At 40.4% G+C, this 19,561-nt stretch overlaps 1 protein-coding gene across 1 annotated transcript; it reads right to left on the bottom strand.

Annotated features, from left to right (window-relative positions):
- Positions 1 to 1,299: 1,299 nt before the first annotated feature.
- On the bottom strand, positions 1,300 to 16,113 carry PROK2 (prokineticin 2). Its single transcript, XM_019651315.1, has 3 exons — positions 15,918 to 16,113; positions 12,481 to 12,606; positions 1,300 to 2,876 (listed from the first exon to the last, which is right to left on the bottom strand). Exons 1-3 carry the CDS (start codon positions 16,011 to 16,013, stop codon positions 2,772 to 2,774), a joined length of 327 nt encoding a protein of 108 aa, XP_019506860.1. The 5' UTR covers positions 16,014 to 16,113; the 3' UTR covers positions 1,300 to 2,771.
- Positions 16,114 to 19,561: the final 3,448 nt, after the last annotated feature.

Genomic DNA, 19,561 nt, shown 5'->3' with positions numbered 1-19,561 from the left:
TTCTAAAAAATGAAGATAGAAATGAGTGGGATGAGATTTCTGATATCAAAATCAATGAAGAAGAAAACTGGTTTATGTGTTTGATCTATCACTGAACTGACGTCAAGTCCAACACAAGAACTACACTTAAATGCTGGGAAGAATGAAGGTCTTCAGCTAGATAGGAGAGGTTGTAAGAAAATTGTTTGGGCACAAACTTTTCCATGGGTAAAAAAATAGCTTTTTAAAAATGGTTGAAGTCAGAAATGACAGTTTTCATGAAAGTCAATGTTTGCAAAGAAATCCATTGGTCAGTAGCTTCTGGCTTAAGATCCATTTCTACCTTAGAGTGGATTCCATTCATTCACAACATTTACACCAAAGTACGTTGTTGCCTTAGTTTCCCTTGTGTAAATTTTCACTGTGCCTTACCTTGTAGAAATTCTGGCCCAGGAAATCCAGCCTTCCGTGAGAGGACATCCTGGGGCCTGGAAGAAAATAGCCCCTGCAGGCTTTGGAGTGCACGACTTTGTATGCTCTGCACAGAATTATTTTAAAGAACCTCCATGAAGTACGATTACAAGTTTATTTGGAATCATTTGAAAGGTGCTAACTTTGGCAACAAGTTAAAAAATAGTAACCAAACAGAACTGTCCACTAAAAAAAGGGAGTATTATTCCTCAATAAAAATAATAACCAAGAGGAAAGGTAATGAAAACCAAAGCTCTGTTTTTCTTTAGATGGTAGTGAGTCAGTAGGTACAGTTGTAAATTTTCTACACAAACTTCACCTCATTCTCTTGGTTATATACATATAGTCTACCACTTTAGGTAGTGATTTTTTTAAAAAATGAGTTGGTATATATAAAATAAATTTTCTAAAAAGTTGGTTATATGTTTTCTAACATGGGTAAAAATGGATGATTGACTCAATTAAGTTTTCACTGCTTATTGAAAAGGATGTATCAAGCATTATGTGAAAACAACATTTAGCAAAATTGCTGAAGTGCCTGTTTCTCTACTGACAATTCCACTTCCTGAAGTCTATTCTTTTTTCCAACAAACTCACTATGGAATGTTTCTTCAACACAGACTAAACTGAACCAAAAATATGCGTACTTCTATAACCAAGTATAGTAATTAACACAGCAAAATCCCATACATTTATGGGACATGTTAACCCCAGGGTAAAGTTATACACAATGTTCAATTGAAAGCCCTGAATGAGTAAATAACTACAAAATGAACTTTTTTTTTTAAATGAGTAGTAGGTTGGCATGGTTAAGTTTAGTCAGTTAAACACATTTCATAAATTGTTTATTTGCGACATTGAATCCATTTACAACACTTGGTGGGTTTTCAAGGCCAGGCTCCACTGGTGTCACCACATGTGCAGTGGGCACCTGGCACCCTGTGTACCCACCCACGATGGACACACCATTACTGTTTGCTGACCCAGCACAGTGAGGTCCCACGAGTCCATTCCTGATTCCAGCCAGTTTTGCATGTCATCATTTTCCTTCATACTCCAATACCTCATCGATTTACACACTGTTTTTTTTGTACTACCTTAAAATTCATGCAAACAGAACTTTCCCATGTGTAAAATGAAAATGCACATACTGTCAGTGCTATTTTACTAACTGAAGAGTCTTTACCCATTTTAGGATTGGGCTATATAAAACTCTGCTTGTAATAAAAATTGAAGACAACTGTGACAAAAATAAGGATATATTAAAATAAATCAAATGATATACAATACTGTAATTATTCTGATACAGAATTTTACACAGCAATATTGATACAGGTACAAATGGCAGGATGCCAAGCAATCCATTACAATAGATCTTTTGGTTACAAATAAAGTTTAAATTACAACAATACCGATTTAAAAATGTGCTATGCCAGATTAAAATCAATACTTCCTCTTCAAGTGACATTTTCTGGAACATCTCTAACTATGAATCTTTTTTTTACAAAAATTAACTGTATAAAAAGGGAAACAAATGTAATATTGTATTGGAAAGTCTTTTTGTAAAATAAAACCCAAATCTACAAATCTGGACTAAATTGACTTTCCATTCCTTCTGTCCTCACACCAAACAGCAAACCTGAAGTCCACTTGCACAGACAGATTAAATGAAAGTTTAGCAGCCCTCCAACCTCTGTTCCTTATAAGAGAAGTTTGGAGTGTCCAGTTCAACTACACACTCTTTACACTGTTTAAGTATCAGGCAAAACGCTGGATTCTCATCAGTGATTCTGTCAGCAACCTAAAGGAATTGAACGACCCCTCCCCCCACCCCCTTTAAAATGCCAGAGGGGCAGGGAGAAAAATGGCAAAGAATAAAATGAGGTCCTTAAAATTCTTTGATGAGACACAAGAGACCAAAGGGTGAATAAGATTATGTGTGCAGTGGAGCAGGGATGGGAGGTGGATGGTTTAAGAAATAAAGTTTCTGTAACAAAATATTAAATTCTTATTCTCCTAATTTTTGTGAAAATGGATGAGTTATTGGCATAAAGAAAACCAAACCAAATCAAAACACAAACAAGGAAATGAGAACCGGTTCCATAATGCCTTGCACGTGACGTTACGCTTCTATCCTACATGAAAATCCTCTTTCAAATAAAAGAGGTCATTTAAAAATCAAAGATAGAAATGTTACTTAGAAAGCTGAGAAAGCAATAGCATTTTTCTCTGGCATATTATTTGTTTGGCACAATCACAAGTAAATAGACTTAACAGGTATCATGTGGCTGTTCACATTTAAAGTTTCTACTCTAAAGTGATTACTTTCGGGTTAAACAAACAAATCGGTTGAATGAAGCCCGTAAACAGGCCAGGCCCGGCATACATGGACACGTGTGATGCATCCTCCGCCCCAGGAAGGGAACCTAAAATACAAAAGAAAACCGACTCAGAGCAGGAAATGTAAAGAACAAAAACAAAACTATTTTTGGGGAAATCTGTGAATGGCTAGCATTTGAGTGTTAACTATTCATCAGGAGATATGCTCAGCACTTTTATGTATTATCCTTTTCCATCCTTAAAACCACTCTTAAAATGCAAATACTTGAATTATATCCATTTTGCAGATGAGAAACTGAGGCAGAGAGATTCGTAACTTGAGCAAAGTCACATATCCAGAATATCAAGCTTGGCTGGCAGTTGGACCAGAAAGACTAAGCTTTTACCATCAAGCTATACTGCCTTTCATTTTTTCCCATTTTAACTTAATTTTTTTATGGTGTCCTGCTACTGAAGCTCCTTAAACCCTTTTGCTGTGATGGTTGGATATATCCGAATGAATATATCTGAAATTTTTATACATAAAGATAATGTCATTTATATACAAAGCAGCTCAAATTATTATTAAATGCATAAAATAGTCAAAATATCAACTTTTGGTTGTTGTGGATTTCTGACACATTTTGAAAAAAAACACCTTGAAATCAATTAACGCAATGAAAGAGTTAAGAAGAGGAAAACACTATGGGCGTGCCCACATTATATAGATATTATATAGACATAATAAGCAAAGATAAATTCACTGACAATGAGCAATATATCAATTCACCCATTTGCACACAGATGTCAGAGGGATCAAAATTCCGAGGGAGGAAAATTAGTGAAGGAGGCAAGCTGGATTTGCTGAGATGGAACAAACCAAACCCCAGCCTAGGGAGAGTCAGCAGTGAAAGGCCAGCTTCATTCTGAAAGGCATTCGACTGATACTTCTAAGAGCCTTCCCATGCCACCAGGGAAGCCGTGTGGGGATGGTCACCAGCAGCAGGCAGTGGTTCTCTGTGCCAGGGGTAAGGGGAGCACACTCCAGATATGGACGCTTTCCAGAGGTGAAGAGCAAAAAGCACCCTTCCTCTCCTGGGAATGGTGCCCTCTTGAGAATCCGCCCGCTCTGCCAGTTACGTGGACAAAGTTGAACACCAGGCCTAGAGGCAGTGAGAGTCAGTGGATTGGGATGGCAAATTACTCACATCTGGGTAATGTGAGAGAGGCAAGCTAGGACACTCATGCCTCAGGGATTGTTCTACAGTTTACACATGGCAGGAAAATGCATCCTTCCAGTTTCCCAACTCAAATGCGTTATTTGTTGTCATTCTAGTGTGTTTCTTATTCTATTCCACCAAGAGGCCAGCCCACACCAATGATCTGTCCTTGTGAAAAACCTGAGGATGCATCTTCCAGATGCTGCCTAAATACAAGAATTACTTCATACATAAAAAAGGAAAGAAAGAAAGTCTGTCTGCCGACAGTGGCAGAGCCATTTCTAACCTTATTTTTGGGTTGAACTGATAGAGCACACCCAACTCCATGACAGTCCATCAATGGTTGAGGCTAATTATTCTGGGTGTTAACTTTGAGTGGTACCATGCTCATATTCTTCTTACCTCTTTTTTCCTTTTTCTTCTCTTCCTTTTTCCTTTCCTGCCTTCCATTTCCAAAATGGTTCTGGAGGGGCCAGGGAGATGACTGAGATCAATAAATACAAAGGGAAGAAAGGGATGCAGTGGGAAGGCAGGGTATGTGTGGGGCCAACAGGCAGAGCCACCCCACTGAAAGGGTGGTGCCTTCAAGGCTCTAACAGCCGTGTCCACACACGGGTACCATGGCCATCGGCACCATGCAGGCTCATGCTCAGAATGGTTCTGTCACTGTGTGTGCCAAAACATACATGGATGGCTGTCTCATTTGTTGTCACTGAGACTATGTCAGAGAAGGTGGGTGCGGCTGGGAGGGACTGGACAATTACAAGTGGATAGTGTGAGAAGTTATAACTCATGAACCTATTATCTGTTCTGAGGCCTCGAGAGCTTTCTTTTTGCCAAGCGTAAAAATACAGAATGGGCCCTACTGGTTCTCAGCTGGGGGTGATGCTTCTCCCACTCCCCCAGGGGACATCTGGCAATGTCCAGAGTCACAACTGAGAAGGCAGTACTGTTGACATCTGTGGGTAGACGCCAAGGCTCTTGCTAAACATCCTGCAATGCACAGGACAGCCCTCCCAGCAAAGAATTATCTGGTCCAAAATGTCAGTAGGGCTGAGGTTGAGAAAAACAAACAGAGGCAGCAATCTCCAAGGAAAAGGAGCATGGAATATGGGAGCTAAACCTATAGTAAGCATGTCACTGTTATGCATGGAAAATACCAAGCATGTTTCTTTTATTCATTCATTCAACAGATACTGAGTGTCCCTAACATATCTCTATTTTAGGCCCTGCGAATACAGCGCTGAACAAAACTAAGGAGGGCCCTGCACATCACAGAGCTTAACGTTTAATTATGAAAGATACATATCCAGTAATATAGTTCCAGCTACTAATAAGTGCCCTACTGGTCCTGATGGTCCTGTGCATTGAGACGGTGTGGTAACTCTTTGGCCTGTCACATGGGCTGACAGCATCAAAAGTAGACGACGGAAAAGAAAAATAACACTGGTGGCCTGCCATGGGCCAGGCCTCCTAATGCATCGTGTATGAACGTCACATTACACCCACGTGCCAGGTTTTCTCCTCATTTTGGCTCAAGTCAAGTGGCTTCCTCTTAAGATGAAGTAATGTCCCTGACTGAGGTCACACCCAATTAGAAAGGGAAAGTGTCATAGTCAAACCCAGTCCCACTTTCTTCCAAATTTTGCTCTCTTCTCCAATACCACCACGCCCAGACTCCAGGCTCTTTGAAGAAGAGGTCTGTTTTATTTATGAGCACAAAGCAAGCACTTAGTGTGGTACATAGGAGACACTCAAGAAAATATTTGTTAAATGCCTGTCTCCTTCCCTCACCCCTGCCCCGACCACAGGCTGCAACCTCCCTGAAGGTGAAGGGACAACCATCTCAGGTCCTGTGGCCTTCCCTCACTCTGCACACCACCTCCCGGCATGGAGGAGGCCCAGCATGACTCACGCCATTGAACCGGAGATGGATTTAGTGTGAAGCAAGGGAAGCTGGAGGCCCTTGCTCCCACGGGCCCCTCCAGGGACTGGAAGGCACCTCAGCGATGTTTTCATAGGCCATATGCTTTTGTGAAACTCTAAAAATATCTCTATATTATTCTTTCTCTTACTGAGGGCACTAAGACTGTGTAAGCCTCAACCTGGCTCTGCCCCAGCTGACCTCCACACAATGACTAGGCTATAGGGCAGGCCTCTCGTTAACCGGATGCCCTTTCCTTATTCTAATGAAATCCAGCTGCCTTTTCCAGAGTCCAGTATGTGTCTCTCCCCACCTCCCTCACGCCCTCATTAACTGTATCAGCCAGAAGCAGCTTCCCTCCTCCCCTTTCGTCTGAGAGCTCCTGGTGACAAAGACCACGATTCCTAAGATGACATGCTCGGGACATACTTGCTAATTTCTTGGCTGACCCATTCACTTCTAGAGCTACATGCGTTGTGTGACAAGCCTAACAGGTGTGTGACAGTCACCAATGCATGAGCTCATGCTTACAGAAGATGCACAGTCATTAGTCCTGACTTAATGGTTTACTTTAGACGCAGCTACATGCTCAGTCCACTGTCTCTATTAGCCTAGAATTCCAGACAGCAAATTCTAGAAGTTAACAAGGCAGAGCATCCAGCACTTAGGAGAAGGACTGTTTCTTATGCATTTGCAGCACTTTTTAAAAGAGGAAATAGCACTGATACAAAACGAAAGTATTGTTCGTGATTCCTCTTAAAACAGAGTCAATTATGTTAAAGAAGGTAATATAATGGGATACATGAACAAAAGCCTCATGTGACATTAAAAAAACTGGTCCTATTATAATTTTATCTATAATAAAATCAGTTTTGTTACAATTTTTTTCAATAGAGGTACATAGTTTAAAAAAATCAAATGGTAAAATAGTGCATAATAAACTAAAAGTCCCACCCTCCCACAGCTTCTGGTTTGAATCATTATGAAAATGCTATGTATCTTAATTTGGTAAAGTTTTCAATTGTTTCTTCAAATGTTTTTGGAATACATATACATTCATATAGCCCTAAATAATGAAATGATTTATTTTTCTTCTGTTTGTGAGGAGAGGGCTCACGTGGCGCCTGGGATGACGGTGCCACCCTGACACTGCTTGAGCCTTTGCTGCACTGTGCCTTCGGAAAAGTGAAGGAGCACGGGATGGTGGGTTGGCCTCATCGCTTGTGTGCAACTGCACTTGGATTAGGGGAGCTGTCGGTATACAGGCCTTGGTCTCTGGACTAGGGGGGGCATAAATGATTTGCAAAAAATGGTAGCTTCTGTGCATCCAGGGATCCCCACATACCTTGGTTCTCATCTTTGGCAGGCACAAGCACCCCGTGTGGTTGAGAGGGCAAAAGAAGCTGTGTGCCTGGGTAGCTGCTGAGCTCCCAGTGAGGTAAGGATGCTGTCTTATACTGTGTCCTGTAGGCTAGGTTAATGTACTGTTAGACCAACGGTACTCAACCAGGGTGAATCCTGTTACCCAACCCCACCCTCCAAACTCGCCCCCAAAGCTGCCGGAGGACATCTGTCATAGTCTGAAGACATCTGGGTTGCCACAACTAGGTAGCCAGTGGAGGCGAGGGGTGCTGCTAAACATCCCACAATGCACAGGACAGCCCCCACAGGAAAGAAGTCTCTGACCCAACATGTCAACAGTGTCCAGGTCGAGAAGCCCTGTATCACACTAAGACATATTTACGTCTTGAGAGTCTCTCTGCCAATGAACCTGCAATCACAGCTACGATGCTGCCCCTAGAGATCAAAAACAGACAGTGGTTCTTGACATCTGTGATAGGAAAGATAGGCAATTAGCATAGTGTGCTTCCTTCCACCCATCTTTTACTACATTTTGTAGTTAAGTTATATTTTAGTTGGTATTTTCAAAATTTTTGTACTCCATTCTGAAATTGTAATTATGCTTACAGTGTTTCATCATAGGTCAATTCTAAAATAAAAACAGGTAATACTTTTTTAAATCTTCCATTTTCTTTTTACATAAACAAAAGACCCAAGCTTTAATGTGATTTTTTTTTTCTTCAGAAAAGGAAAACAAACGTATTGGTCAAGTTTTAAGTACACCTTAAAGCCAAAACAAAACAAAACAAACTGGTGCTAAAAATGTTGACATAAAAAGTGGAGAAAAATAAAAAAATAAGATTAATTTTTTTTCGAGGAAAAAACACAATTACCATATTTTGCCATGCATAATGTGCATCCACATTTTTGGCCCAAACTTTCAGGGGGAAAAAATCTTTTGTTATAATTTTTTGAATTCCAATTTTTATTTGTTTATATTTAGGTACTTGTTTTTTGTATTATAAAGAAATTTTAGCATTTATTTTTAAATATATTATGGTACAAGAAATTTTATGTAACAAATAATTACAAAACATAAGAACAGATACAAGGTACAAGGGATTTTATGTACCAGAAACAAATTTATGATATTTATACATCATAGAAGGCCAGGAACTCTTCGTCGATGCAAGTTCATTGTAAAGTCAACAAAACTGATTATTGTATTCCAGGGTATTATTTTTCACACAAATATTGTTATTGATTTCTAGAGTTACACCTTTAACTCATAAGCATAAATAAAATAATTAAAAACATTTATATAGATACGGAACTAGTACTACCCATATATAATATGCATTCTTATTTTCCCCTCACAAATTTTCGCAAAAAAGTGCACATTATACATGGCAAAATACAGTAAGTTGAAAAATTCATAAAATAATAAGCAATTAAAAATAAAAGTATTAATCACACAATTATAAACGTTCAAAGCCAACAGGTAAGCAAAATGGGATGCAAATGGCTGATCTTTGTAAACTCTGAAAAGTATAGGTATTAGTGGAAATTAAATTAGGGGTCTTTTAAAAACAGCAGAGAATTTCTTGTAGACACATGATTTAGTAACTTATTCTTAATTGTTGAAAAATTCATTGTTCAAAATGAGGACATTTTAAAACTATTATTTGCCTAAAAATGTGAAAAAACATGGTCTCTTTAGATAGATTTATATTTTACTCTATTTTTGAATTATCAAATGTAAAGTTAGAAACTATACAATTATAAAAGTATAGCCTAGCAGTCAGCGACTGCAAACTCTACAAGTTAACTGATGCACGTGAAATAAACTAGTAAACTGAACTCAGTGGCTATCAGTTCTACCTACAGTTCTTAATTTCATTCACCAATTATTGTTCACTTTATCAAAATAAACAGACTTTTGTGGCTAATGACTAAGGCAAACCAGAATGGAAAGTTTAAAATTTAAACAGGTATAGTCTTCACCTACTCACATTGTGTTTTAAAAACACCAATCCCTGTGACCACAACCAGCTAATCCATTTTTTCTTAAACAAAAAAAGGGTGGGGTGGGGGAAGTAATGAACATATCACATTAAAATAGAGTTTTCTATATAGTATCTACATTTTTACCATGTACTAATGAGCCATTAAAATTCAGAGTAGAATTTCACCAGGATACATTTATAAAAAATTTTTTCTTGAGTTGTTTTGAAATATAGTTGAGAAATATTCTGGAAGAAACTTGATTTTTACCAGAATAGGTTAATTTCATCCGGAACAAGTAATAACTCTGAGACTAAATATAGGTCATTGAAATGATTTATGGAAATGTATTTTCAAGAGAGAAAAACAAGTAACATGAAAAATTATAACAGTGAATTCTAGAAACACATTTCAAGTAGGCATCTGAATGGGGGAAAGCTAGATCTGATATAAAATCTTATTTTTTAAGTACTTCAGTTCTTTTGTCACTTAATTCTACTATGAAAACCATAACCTGTTATTAGAGACTTCATTATTAAAACTATGATAAAGTGGAATCTAAAGAACAGAATAAATGAACAAACAAAATAGAAACAGACTCATAGATAGACAACAAACTGATGGTTACCACATGGGAGGGGGGTTGGGAGGATGGGTGAGAAAGGTGAAGGGATTAAGAAGTACAAATTGGTAGTTACAAAATAGTCATGAGAATGTGAAATACGGTATGGGGAATATAGTTGATAACGTAAAAACTATGTATGATGTCAGATCGGTACTAGGCTTATCAGGGGGATCACTTCATAAATTATATAAATGCCTAACCACTGCGCTGTACACCTGAAACTAATATAAAATAATACTGAATGTCAGCCATAAATATATAAAAATATATAAATATAAATATATAAATACAAATGTGTGTGTATATATATATATATATATATATATAGTCACAGAATGTAAAGTACAGCATAGGGAATCTAGTCAATGGTATTGTGACAGCTATGTACTGTGTCAGAGCGGTAGTAGATTTGTTGGGGTTATCACTTTGTGAGGTATGTAAAATGTCTAATCATTGTTGTTTTGTACACTTGAAACTAATAAAAAAACTGTGATAAAAATGAAAGCAAAGAGATGTATCTGTTTATGGGAAAAGAATGATTTTGTTTACTTTCAGAATTGACCTTGCGCAAAACCTATATAGGAAGCTATATAGGAACCGGGAAACAATTCTGTTCTCTTCTTAAAACATCTCAGATTTGGAAAACTCATCATAACTATAGGACGAGACAAATTCCCACTCTGGACTGTTAACCCTCATTCTAGTGAAATTTTACCCACACAAACCAGTTTGGGTTAACTGGACCAAAAATGTTCAAATTAAACAGAACGCCAGCGTTCGTGGAGGAAGGAGGGTATAGTGGTTAAGACCACACAGACAGCGGAGCACCAGAAAGAAGCGACGTCTAGTGTCTGCCTTCTTACCTCTCACCTTGTCACCTCAAGCAGTTCCTGAAACCCTCGGAGGCTTACTGTTGCTGTGTGGAAAACATGACAAAAACAACCTACTTCATGGATTGTTGTGAGTTAAATAAGAAACATATACACAACATTTAGTATAGAATGTCTGGCACATGGCAGCACTCAGCAAGTGGCAGCTACTACTTGCTCTTCACTTGTTTTAGCAAAACAGGCTATATGATTTTAACCTAGGATGTGTGCGCTTATGCTAATACTGTACAAAAACAACATAACTATTAAAGAAGGATAAGTTAAGAGTAAGCTTTTCAGTGACAGCGCCTCCAATGTACAAAAGATGACTCACATTCGTTAAGGGTGATGAAAATACTGAGATCAATGCTAAAAAGGCTGAGCCAGTTTCACCTCCCCGTGGGGAGCTTGGCATTGAGATGGACAACTAACGGTTTAAAATCCTTCCTGTTCTAAAATGGCCAAGAATAAAAGGTACATATCATGTAAGAAAATGACAGTAGTGTCGAGCAATAAAACCACAGGGAGGAATGGTCTAAACGTAACAGGAAGTATTTCTTCAAGGAAACCACAGGAAAGCCAAATTCACTCTTCAGATAGGTCCAAACAACCAGAGTCCCTATTTCATACAACTCACAGAGCTAAACCTAAGCCAATTTGTTTCATCATGCTTATTCCGAGAAAGTCAAAATATTAACTGTTATCTGTGACTGTGGAGTACACAAAAGGTGTCTGATTCTACTATAGTTTTAAACTCTATACCACATGTGAAAAAAAAAGAAGGAGGAATTCAGTTTGCTTTGATAACGTGTAGAGAGAACACTGCAGAGACTGAGCTGGGCCTGCAACCAGCCACCTGGCGGGGGCATGTCCTTCAGTTCCTCGCGACTTCACTTTACTGCTGGGTAACATGAGGACGTGGGGCTAGGAGAGCAAGGCATTGCAACCTTGCATCCCGGGGGGATTTTGCTGAGAGCATACTGTGTTCCAGAAGTTTTAAATCTGAAGGGCAAGGACTCTCCAGGCTCCCCACGATTTTCTGCCGCTTCCTGCCTCCCATCCACCGCTTCCTGAGGTGATGGCAACCTGCATGGCCCCTGCAGACAGGAGAGTGAAGCACAGCCTCTAGAGCCCTGTCCCACTCTGCCGTCATATGGTCGTACCACTTACTGTCAACTTCCCAACAGTGTTGTTTAAGTCACTATGATATTGAACTAGATAATAAAATACATTTGAAAATTAACTATCATTAACCTCTAGGACTGTGAATAATCTATCTTGTAAATAGAGTCAATTACTGTATGTATTATTAATGGTCTTTGAAAAACTAAGCAAAATGCAACTTTACTTCTGCCTTATGAGTAGGTCTGATATTAAGTCTTTTAAAGAACCTCCATACTCTGATTTCTGCAAAGAAGCACACAATAGTATAATACATATATTCCAAAATAATTCTAAGCAAATTCATGTGTTTGAAACTATTTTTGTGAAATGTCCCTAATGCCATGAAAGCAATGATGTAAAAATGATCTCTAGAATGAGGATATTAGAGGACACAATTCTCTAAAATGGGACAGGATAGGAAAGAGGAGGTAATTTTCCATTGTCATCGTATCTAACTTCCACTGTCAAGCACATTACCCTGGGCTTCACGTCATACAGGCCTTGCTCAGAGTTAGGGTATCGCAGCAGAAGAGGACCAACATGAACAGAAGTACACATACTAACTTTACGAGTCAGTGGATGGCAGCTCTCTCCCACTTTGCCCATCGGTGTGCAAATCCTTATGCTCTTAACCCAAATACTGACAGCACAGCACATGCCTCCACCACATTGGGGGTCCTTTTCGCAAGCCTGAAATGAAATAAACAGAGAAATACAGATAGCTGGGAAGACTCAGGCTAAGGAAATCTAAAATTAGCAATAAAAAAATGTGCTCTAAATATCCAACTACTACGATATTAATCACACATATAAAAAACTGTAATCTCCATTTTGCTTGTACATGTTTACCATAAAAACTAATCAGAACAGATTTTCCTAGTTTTAAAAAAATAGCCTAAAAAAACGGCCCACAAGTTACGAAATCTTAAGTAAACACAAGATTTTTAAAAATCAGCTCTCTTTTTCTAATGTTTTGTAGCTGAATTGGCTTTGAATTTGAAGAATGAGTCTATATTATTCTTACATGGCCATTAGGAACCCCATAAATTAAGTCACAAGATTTTATGACTATTAACTGCAGAATATATTGGGTCCAATTTTAAAAAGGGATTTAAATGGTCTCCATGTCTGGCATGAAAAGCTTCAGACCCATAAAGGCACTGATGTAAATTTTAGAAGCGCTTGTTTTCCCTTTCAAATATTTGCATTTTGGTTTATGAGACTTGATGTTTCTCACATCACTGACTTGATTTTCACCATTTCCTCTTTAAAGAAAGAAATCTCATAGGTTGAGAATGGACAGAGCAAAACTTTGCCTTAATTTTTTTTTTCCAGTGAGTAACCTGCAAAAAGATCATTACTGGCTTAGGATATACATTATGTGTACATTACAAACTCAGCTGAACTACTCTATCAGATCCATCAGATCAGGAAATGCAATTATCAACACCTGAGCCTAATATAAAAATTGTAAATAGATATAATAATTAAAGAACCAACTATGGACGAATTTCCATACTTTAGTAAACAGAAATAAATAATAAAGTCTAAATTTATTTGCATGAAAATAGATCTAAAGAGCTATTGTTCTTTCCTAGAATCAACAAAAAATAGGGTGATTTGTTTGAATGGTATGCAGTAATCTGTTTGGCTAACGATAAGATAAAAACATCCTGTGCTATATGTGTAACAAACTAAAAAGTCTATAATTTAGGCACAAGCTTAAATGTATATTTATTGGAAACAACTAAGGCACTCCTTCAAAGTTCTTAGTTTTGGGGGTAGCCATAACTTCTTAAAACAAATATATGGGCACACTCTTATTCATTATTTTTCATTAAAAATGACCAACTATCTTGCTTTGGAGTTGATTTACTTCCCCCACTAGATCCCCCCCCCCAGTCTATTTAAAACAAGTATCTGGACAGAAGACAGTTTTCACCTTGCAGTGTTTGGACATTAATAGGAAAATGTCTAAACATTTGCATTTCCCACTTGTATCTGTATGCCAGAAATCACGAATCCATGGCCACTGCGTTCCATACATCTTTTCCAATACAGTTTTAACAAATCGATATGAACATATAAATCATTTTTTAAATGATAACATATATTACCAAAAAATTAAATGTTTAAGGTGGCAGTTTCAGGCAGTATTTTATTTCAACAGATGCTCAAGACATCAAATTCTGAAGCTCCACCAGCTCTTTTTATAAGACAATCAAAATCCAGCCAAAACTTTTAAAATTCAATCAATCACTTGGATGTTTAACATCCTATAGACAGTATATCTAGATAAGTTAGTTTTTTATTTAACTCCAGATGGTTCCTGTCATGGAGACATAACTACATTTCTTTATTGCCATGTTGCTTTAGAGAATTTAAGAAAAATTCTCTTTTTCTAACAGTGAGTTAAAATGACAACAAAACAGCACACACAACTATATAACAAGCCCAGTCTAAATCTCTCTAATAGATAAACATCAAATGTGATAAAAGTTTCATTCTGTAACAAGAAGCTTCAGGTCTTGGAAATATTTACAAAGAAGTGCATAGGTTCATATATTTTTAATTAGACAGCTGTTTCCTAATGCCTTTCATCCTTAACCCATTGCAGATCTATTCAAACTGTGTTGTCCTGTGAATGGAACAAAAAGATACTTATATTGCAAAAGAATTTTGGGCTCAGCGGATTAGGAGACATTTAAAATGAGTCAGCAGGGGAAGAGAGGAAAAAAACAAGCATGTTTCAATCCTCATGTATTAGAAAAAATGTGAAAACTTTTTTTCAACCGCACCAGCTCTGGCTACTGATAAAACTACTCAAATACATTTTGTAAAAAAAACAAAAAACAAAACACAACTCTATAAACTATTCTAATAAATATCACAACACTTATAATTAAGTGTCTCTTGGATAGAACCAAATACTGTTACAGCACAGAGCTTACAATGTGACCTAAGGCTATTAATTGACATGGAGACAATAGAGCTTATTTTTTTAAGACAATGATATCTCCCTTAGATGTAAATGTTATTTCATTGTCTATGTAACATTCAAAATAGAAGTTTTATTTAAATCCTATAAAGTGCACTTAGATATTTGAAGTGATTTAATGGAGGGGTAAAATCATTTCAGACTTGGAAAAAGAGTAAAGCAGTTGACCAGTCAGGACATTAGAGCGGTTTTGCACTGTTGATGTAAAATAGACCAGACTTAAATTTTGTGCTGTAAATTCATCCTTCGGATCCACACAAAGAAAACTGTTGGTGGGAGTAGGAGAAAACTGAACTAGTTCCTACTTCCAAAAATGATGAAGATGTCTTCTCGAAGTGGAAACATTGACATGGCCACCTACTCCGTAGTTATGCCGAAGCACTGGAGGTGCTTTTATCAGGAATTGGAAACGGAAAACTTAAACTCAAGACGCTGGAAAAAAATTAAATAAAATAAAAAAGCCCTGGAACCCAGAAGGAAGCGCACACATTGCTTTTCAAAGCGCACACATGGCCTCGGACCAAGTTATTTCAAAGGGTTTCTGCGGAGGATGCGCGGGGGGCAAACTCCTCCGCTTCAGGATTGGGGGATTCGCCTTGCCTCTTCGCATGTCAGGAAGGGGCCCTCAGATTTTAAGGTTCCAAGCTGGAACGTCTTGAAAAAGTGCTTGAGAGGACTTCAAAAGAAAACTTCTTTCAGCTGAATAGAAAAACAGACCAAACAAGAAGAGAGGTTGTGGGGATAAGGGAGAAAGAAGCGGGTAAAAGGTGGTGATAAAAGGTCATGGGGGGACGCTTTGGTCGCTTTTTCTTCCAGGGCGCGCCCAATGTCCCGCGCCGTCTGCTGCTTTTGGAGCAGGGCACTTTTCTAAGTGCGCCAAGGGGCGACTGAAACAGATGGCCCCGCTCGGAGCGACCCTCCCCGTGTCCCTCACCTCCCCTTCCCCGCTGCTGGGCGCATCGCGGGCGCGCCTGGGGCAGACAGGTGCGCCCGGGCCGCTTACCCCGGTGATGACGGCGGCGTCCCCGGCGGGAGGCGTGAGCAGCAGCAGCGGCAGCAGGAGCAGGAGCAGCAGCGGGGCGCTGCGCGGGCTCCTCATGGCGCCCTCGGGACTGGCGGCAGTTGGGGGCCGTTGGGGGCGCGGGGCCGGAGCGCTCGCTGGAGCGCCGAGCAGCGGGCTGGCGGGCGGCTACCGTGAGCCTCCCGGCGGTTATAAAGGCGAGCACGGCCGTGACTCATGCCCGCGCCTGCCCGTCAGCCCGCGCGGGGGGCACTGCGCGGGCACACCCCCACGCCCCACGCCCCACTCGCACGCGCGCGCCCACCGGGGCCCGCCGGCTTCCGAGACGACACGTGCCGCCGCTCTGCGCCCCGCGCCCCCGCCTCGGGCGCCACGCAGGCAGCGCCCCCCGCGCGGCTCCCCGCTCCCCGCCATTCTCTGGGCGAGACTCGCCGCCGCTGCCTTTCGCACGCGCAGGAATCGCCTTTGTAGACTGAGACACAATCGTTTGGTGTCCTGGTTTCCAAAGCTCCACGTGTTCAGCGCCAACAAAACTTGCAGTTCATTTGTTCCACAGATGTTTACGGAGCGCCTACTACGTGCCAGGCTGTGGACACATCGGGGGGAGGGGGACACAGGAGCCTCTGAATTCGTTGGTTTATTCAGCAGGTCTTTACAGAGCTCCCGCTGTACGCCAGGTACTCCCGCCGGGTCTGTCCTCATGGTCCAGTAACTGAAAAGACAGACATCAAACGAATGAACTGGAATCATGGAACACAGGGAAAAAGAACAAAGGGAGAGCAAAGTCACCCCTAATACCACATCCCTGATGACATTGAGGGGTTTGTCCTTCCAGCTGTGGGAGGCCAATTTATTTCTTTCATTTTAAATGCTTTCCCTTTAATGCTCACATCTGTTCCCGACACTCTCCTCTCTGATTTTTCTCACATGCATTTCATTCCTTCTTTAGCATCGGGCCAGCTTCAGGCAGAGCGGTTCTGGATGCTGCAAAGGGGAATGAGAACGCCTGACTTTGCGTGCCAACCTGAGGGCCCTGAAGCCTAGGTAGACAGCTCTCTCATCTGTTACTTTCCAGCCCAGGAAAATCACCCTTCAGTCTTACAAGATGCCAGACGGCGCTACTGTGATTAATTCACTTGTGCTCCCTGGGTTCGAGGCCACCCATAAGAGGAAGAGTCAAATTTGCCCTCCGTCTCTGACCCCAGCTTAGTTCCAAGAATCTCAGCTTGTTTCTCCTCAACGAATATGATTTTGAGAATACCTAGGTGTGACCACACCAAACTTGCTTGTGCTGAACTTTTGGAAGCCCAACTTTCTTCCAAAATCGTCAGAACCTCAGGCTTTCCCTGGTCCCTTACGGACCACAAGCTGTTGAAAAGCAGATGTGTCTTTCAGCCTCTTTAATAAATCCAGTGAGGAGAGTGGGGACAAACTTAATTTCAGACTGTGGGGCTCCCCCATGCCAAAGCATTTAGACTAAATGTGTGTGTGTGTGGAGGGCGGGGGGAAGCAGGCAATTTTCTGAACGTTAAACAGCTGAATATTTGGAAAAACCAAATCTTTGATTTTTTTAAACGCTTTTTAACCTGTGTTTTCGTGTTTGAGAAATGTCCTGAAACAAGCAAACAAACAAAAGAATCAAACTTTTTTTAACTTCTACAAAATTATTGAAATTGGACTCAGTAAAATAAGTGGAAACAGTAGCAAGTGACAGATTGGTGGAAAGTTTCCTTTTCCGGTTTCCATGCCAACGCTAGCATGGGAATGCTGCTGGGTAAATGTAAAAACCAGTCAACATAGATTTTAACATTCCTACAACTTTTTTAAAAATGGTCTATTTCATATTTGCTACAATTGAATGCCAGCTTGAGTATTCCCTGTCTCTCCAAGCATAGAAATAGGATATGTCTACATAGGAAAATCAGGTTTCAAAAGTGGATGGCTTCATACATGGCTGTTTGGAAAACAACCCTCATAAGGCTGTTTTGAAGCAAGGTTGGAAACACTTAAAAATAGGGCTGGTTTGGTTTCATGTTGTTTCTTTTGATCATGTTTCTTTTAATTGTTTTAATGCTTGAGAGGAGAAATGAAGGCCCCTGATGCAAATCTTTGCATCCATGGCTACATTAGAAAATTGAAGTCTGAAAGTTAGTTCCATTTTATAAAGAGAAAGATAGAAGGTTGAGTTTGGATTAGTTCATAAAAATGTTAGGTAAGAAGGCCAACCTACCAACAATGAAATAGAAATTGAAAAGTAGCTCATCTATTCTATTCTGTTTCTTAATGCAGACTGTTGATATTGCCACATGATCAGGATAACTGCATGAAGAGAACCCGACTTTGTGCAGCTCAGCGTGTATACTGCCATATTCTAGAAGGCCATCAAGGCTCAGCTGAACTGTAGGGGCAGTGCAGAAAGTCCATAGGACCCCGTGTTTGTGAATCAGACTGACCTGGGGGAATCCTCAGTGACCACTGGACAAGTTACTTAACCTCTCTAAGTCTCTGTTTCCTCAGCTATAAAATGGATATAAAATACCTACTGCATGGGTGGCTGCCTCCATGGGTTTAAAGAGTGTAATACCTGTGAAGTGGTCAGCGCAGTGCCTAGAACAGACTGAGAGCCCTGTTAGGGTGGCCACTTATCAAGTCTTACCATTTGGTGTTCGACAAATTCAGCCAACACTGATACAGTCATTTTTGTGTTGCCCACTGGGTAAGATGGCATACTCCTTGAGATTAGGATCTTGTGTCTAATTTCCCACACACCCCTCTTGGCATAGCACAGTGATGGGCATATTAGCCGGCACTCAGTAATTAATTGATGATCATCAGGAATATACCCTGTGGAGGGCAGTCCAGAGACAGGTCACAAGCAAATGATATATAGTATAGACACGTTTAATTTAACTGAATTCATTAAATATGGTCATCAAAAAGCTAGAGGGATAGACCTTACCTGGTGCCGGTGATTCACCTGTCATTCTGCTCAGTGGACATGTGACTGAAATGGGTCAACTGGGAGACACAGAGCTATCTCACTGTGGTCACTCTGGGACCCAGGGTGGTGAAGTCTCCTTGTCAACATGTGCTTCGTGACTGCCAGTGCGGGTGATGTAGTGGCTTAAATTGTGTCCCCCGAAAAGCTAAATTCAAGTCCTAACCCTGGCTCTTACGATTGTGACCTTATTCGGTAGTAGGGTCTTTATAGATATAATCAGTTTAAAATGAGGTCATATTGGATTAGGGTGCACCCTAAATCTAATGACTGGTGTCTTTGTAAGAGAAAAGAGAGGGAGGTTTGGCGCGCGCGTGCGCGCGCGCGCGCACACTCACACACACACACACACACACAAGCATACCATGTGAAGATGTAGGCAGAGATGGGAGTGATGTGTCTACAAGCCAGGGATTGCCAGCAGCCACCAGAGCTGGAAGAGGCAAGGAGGGGCCCTCCCCTTGAGCCTCCTGAGGGAGCGTGGCTTTGTTGGCACATTGATTTCAAATTTCTAGCCTCAGAACTGTGAGAGAATACATTTCGGTTACTGTAAGCCCCCCAGGTGTGGTAATTTCTTACGGCAGCCACAGGAAACAAGCACAGGTGGGCGGGGCTGAGGATTGCACAC

This window comes from Hipposideros armiger, unplaced genomic scaffold (genome assembly GCF_001890085.2).
Source record: "Hipposideros armiger isolate ML-2016 unplaced genomic scaffold, ASM189008v1 scaffold_158, whole genome shotgun sequence".
NCBI classification, from domain to species: domain Eukaryota; kingdom Metazoa; phylum Chordata; class Mammalia; order Chiroptera; family Hipposideridae; genus Hipposideros; species Hipposideros armiger.
The sequence above is the reverse complement of the archived record's forward strand: the minus strand, read 5'-3'. Positions and strand labels throughout refer to the sequence as shown.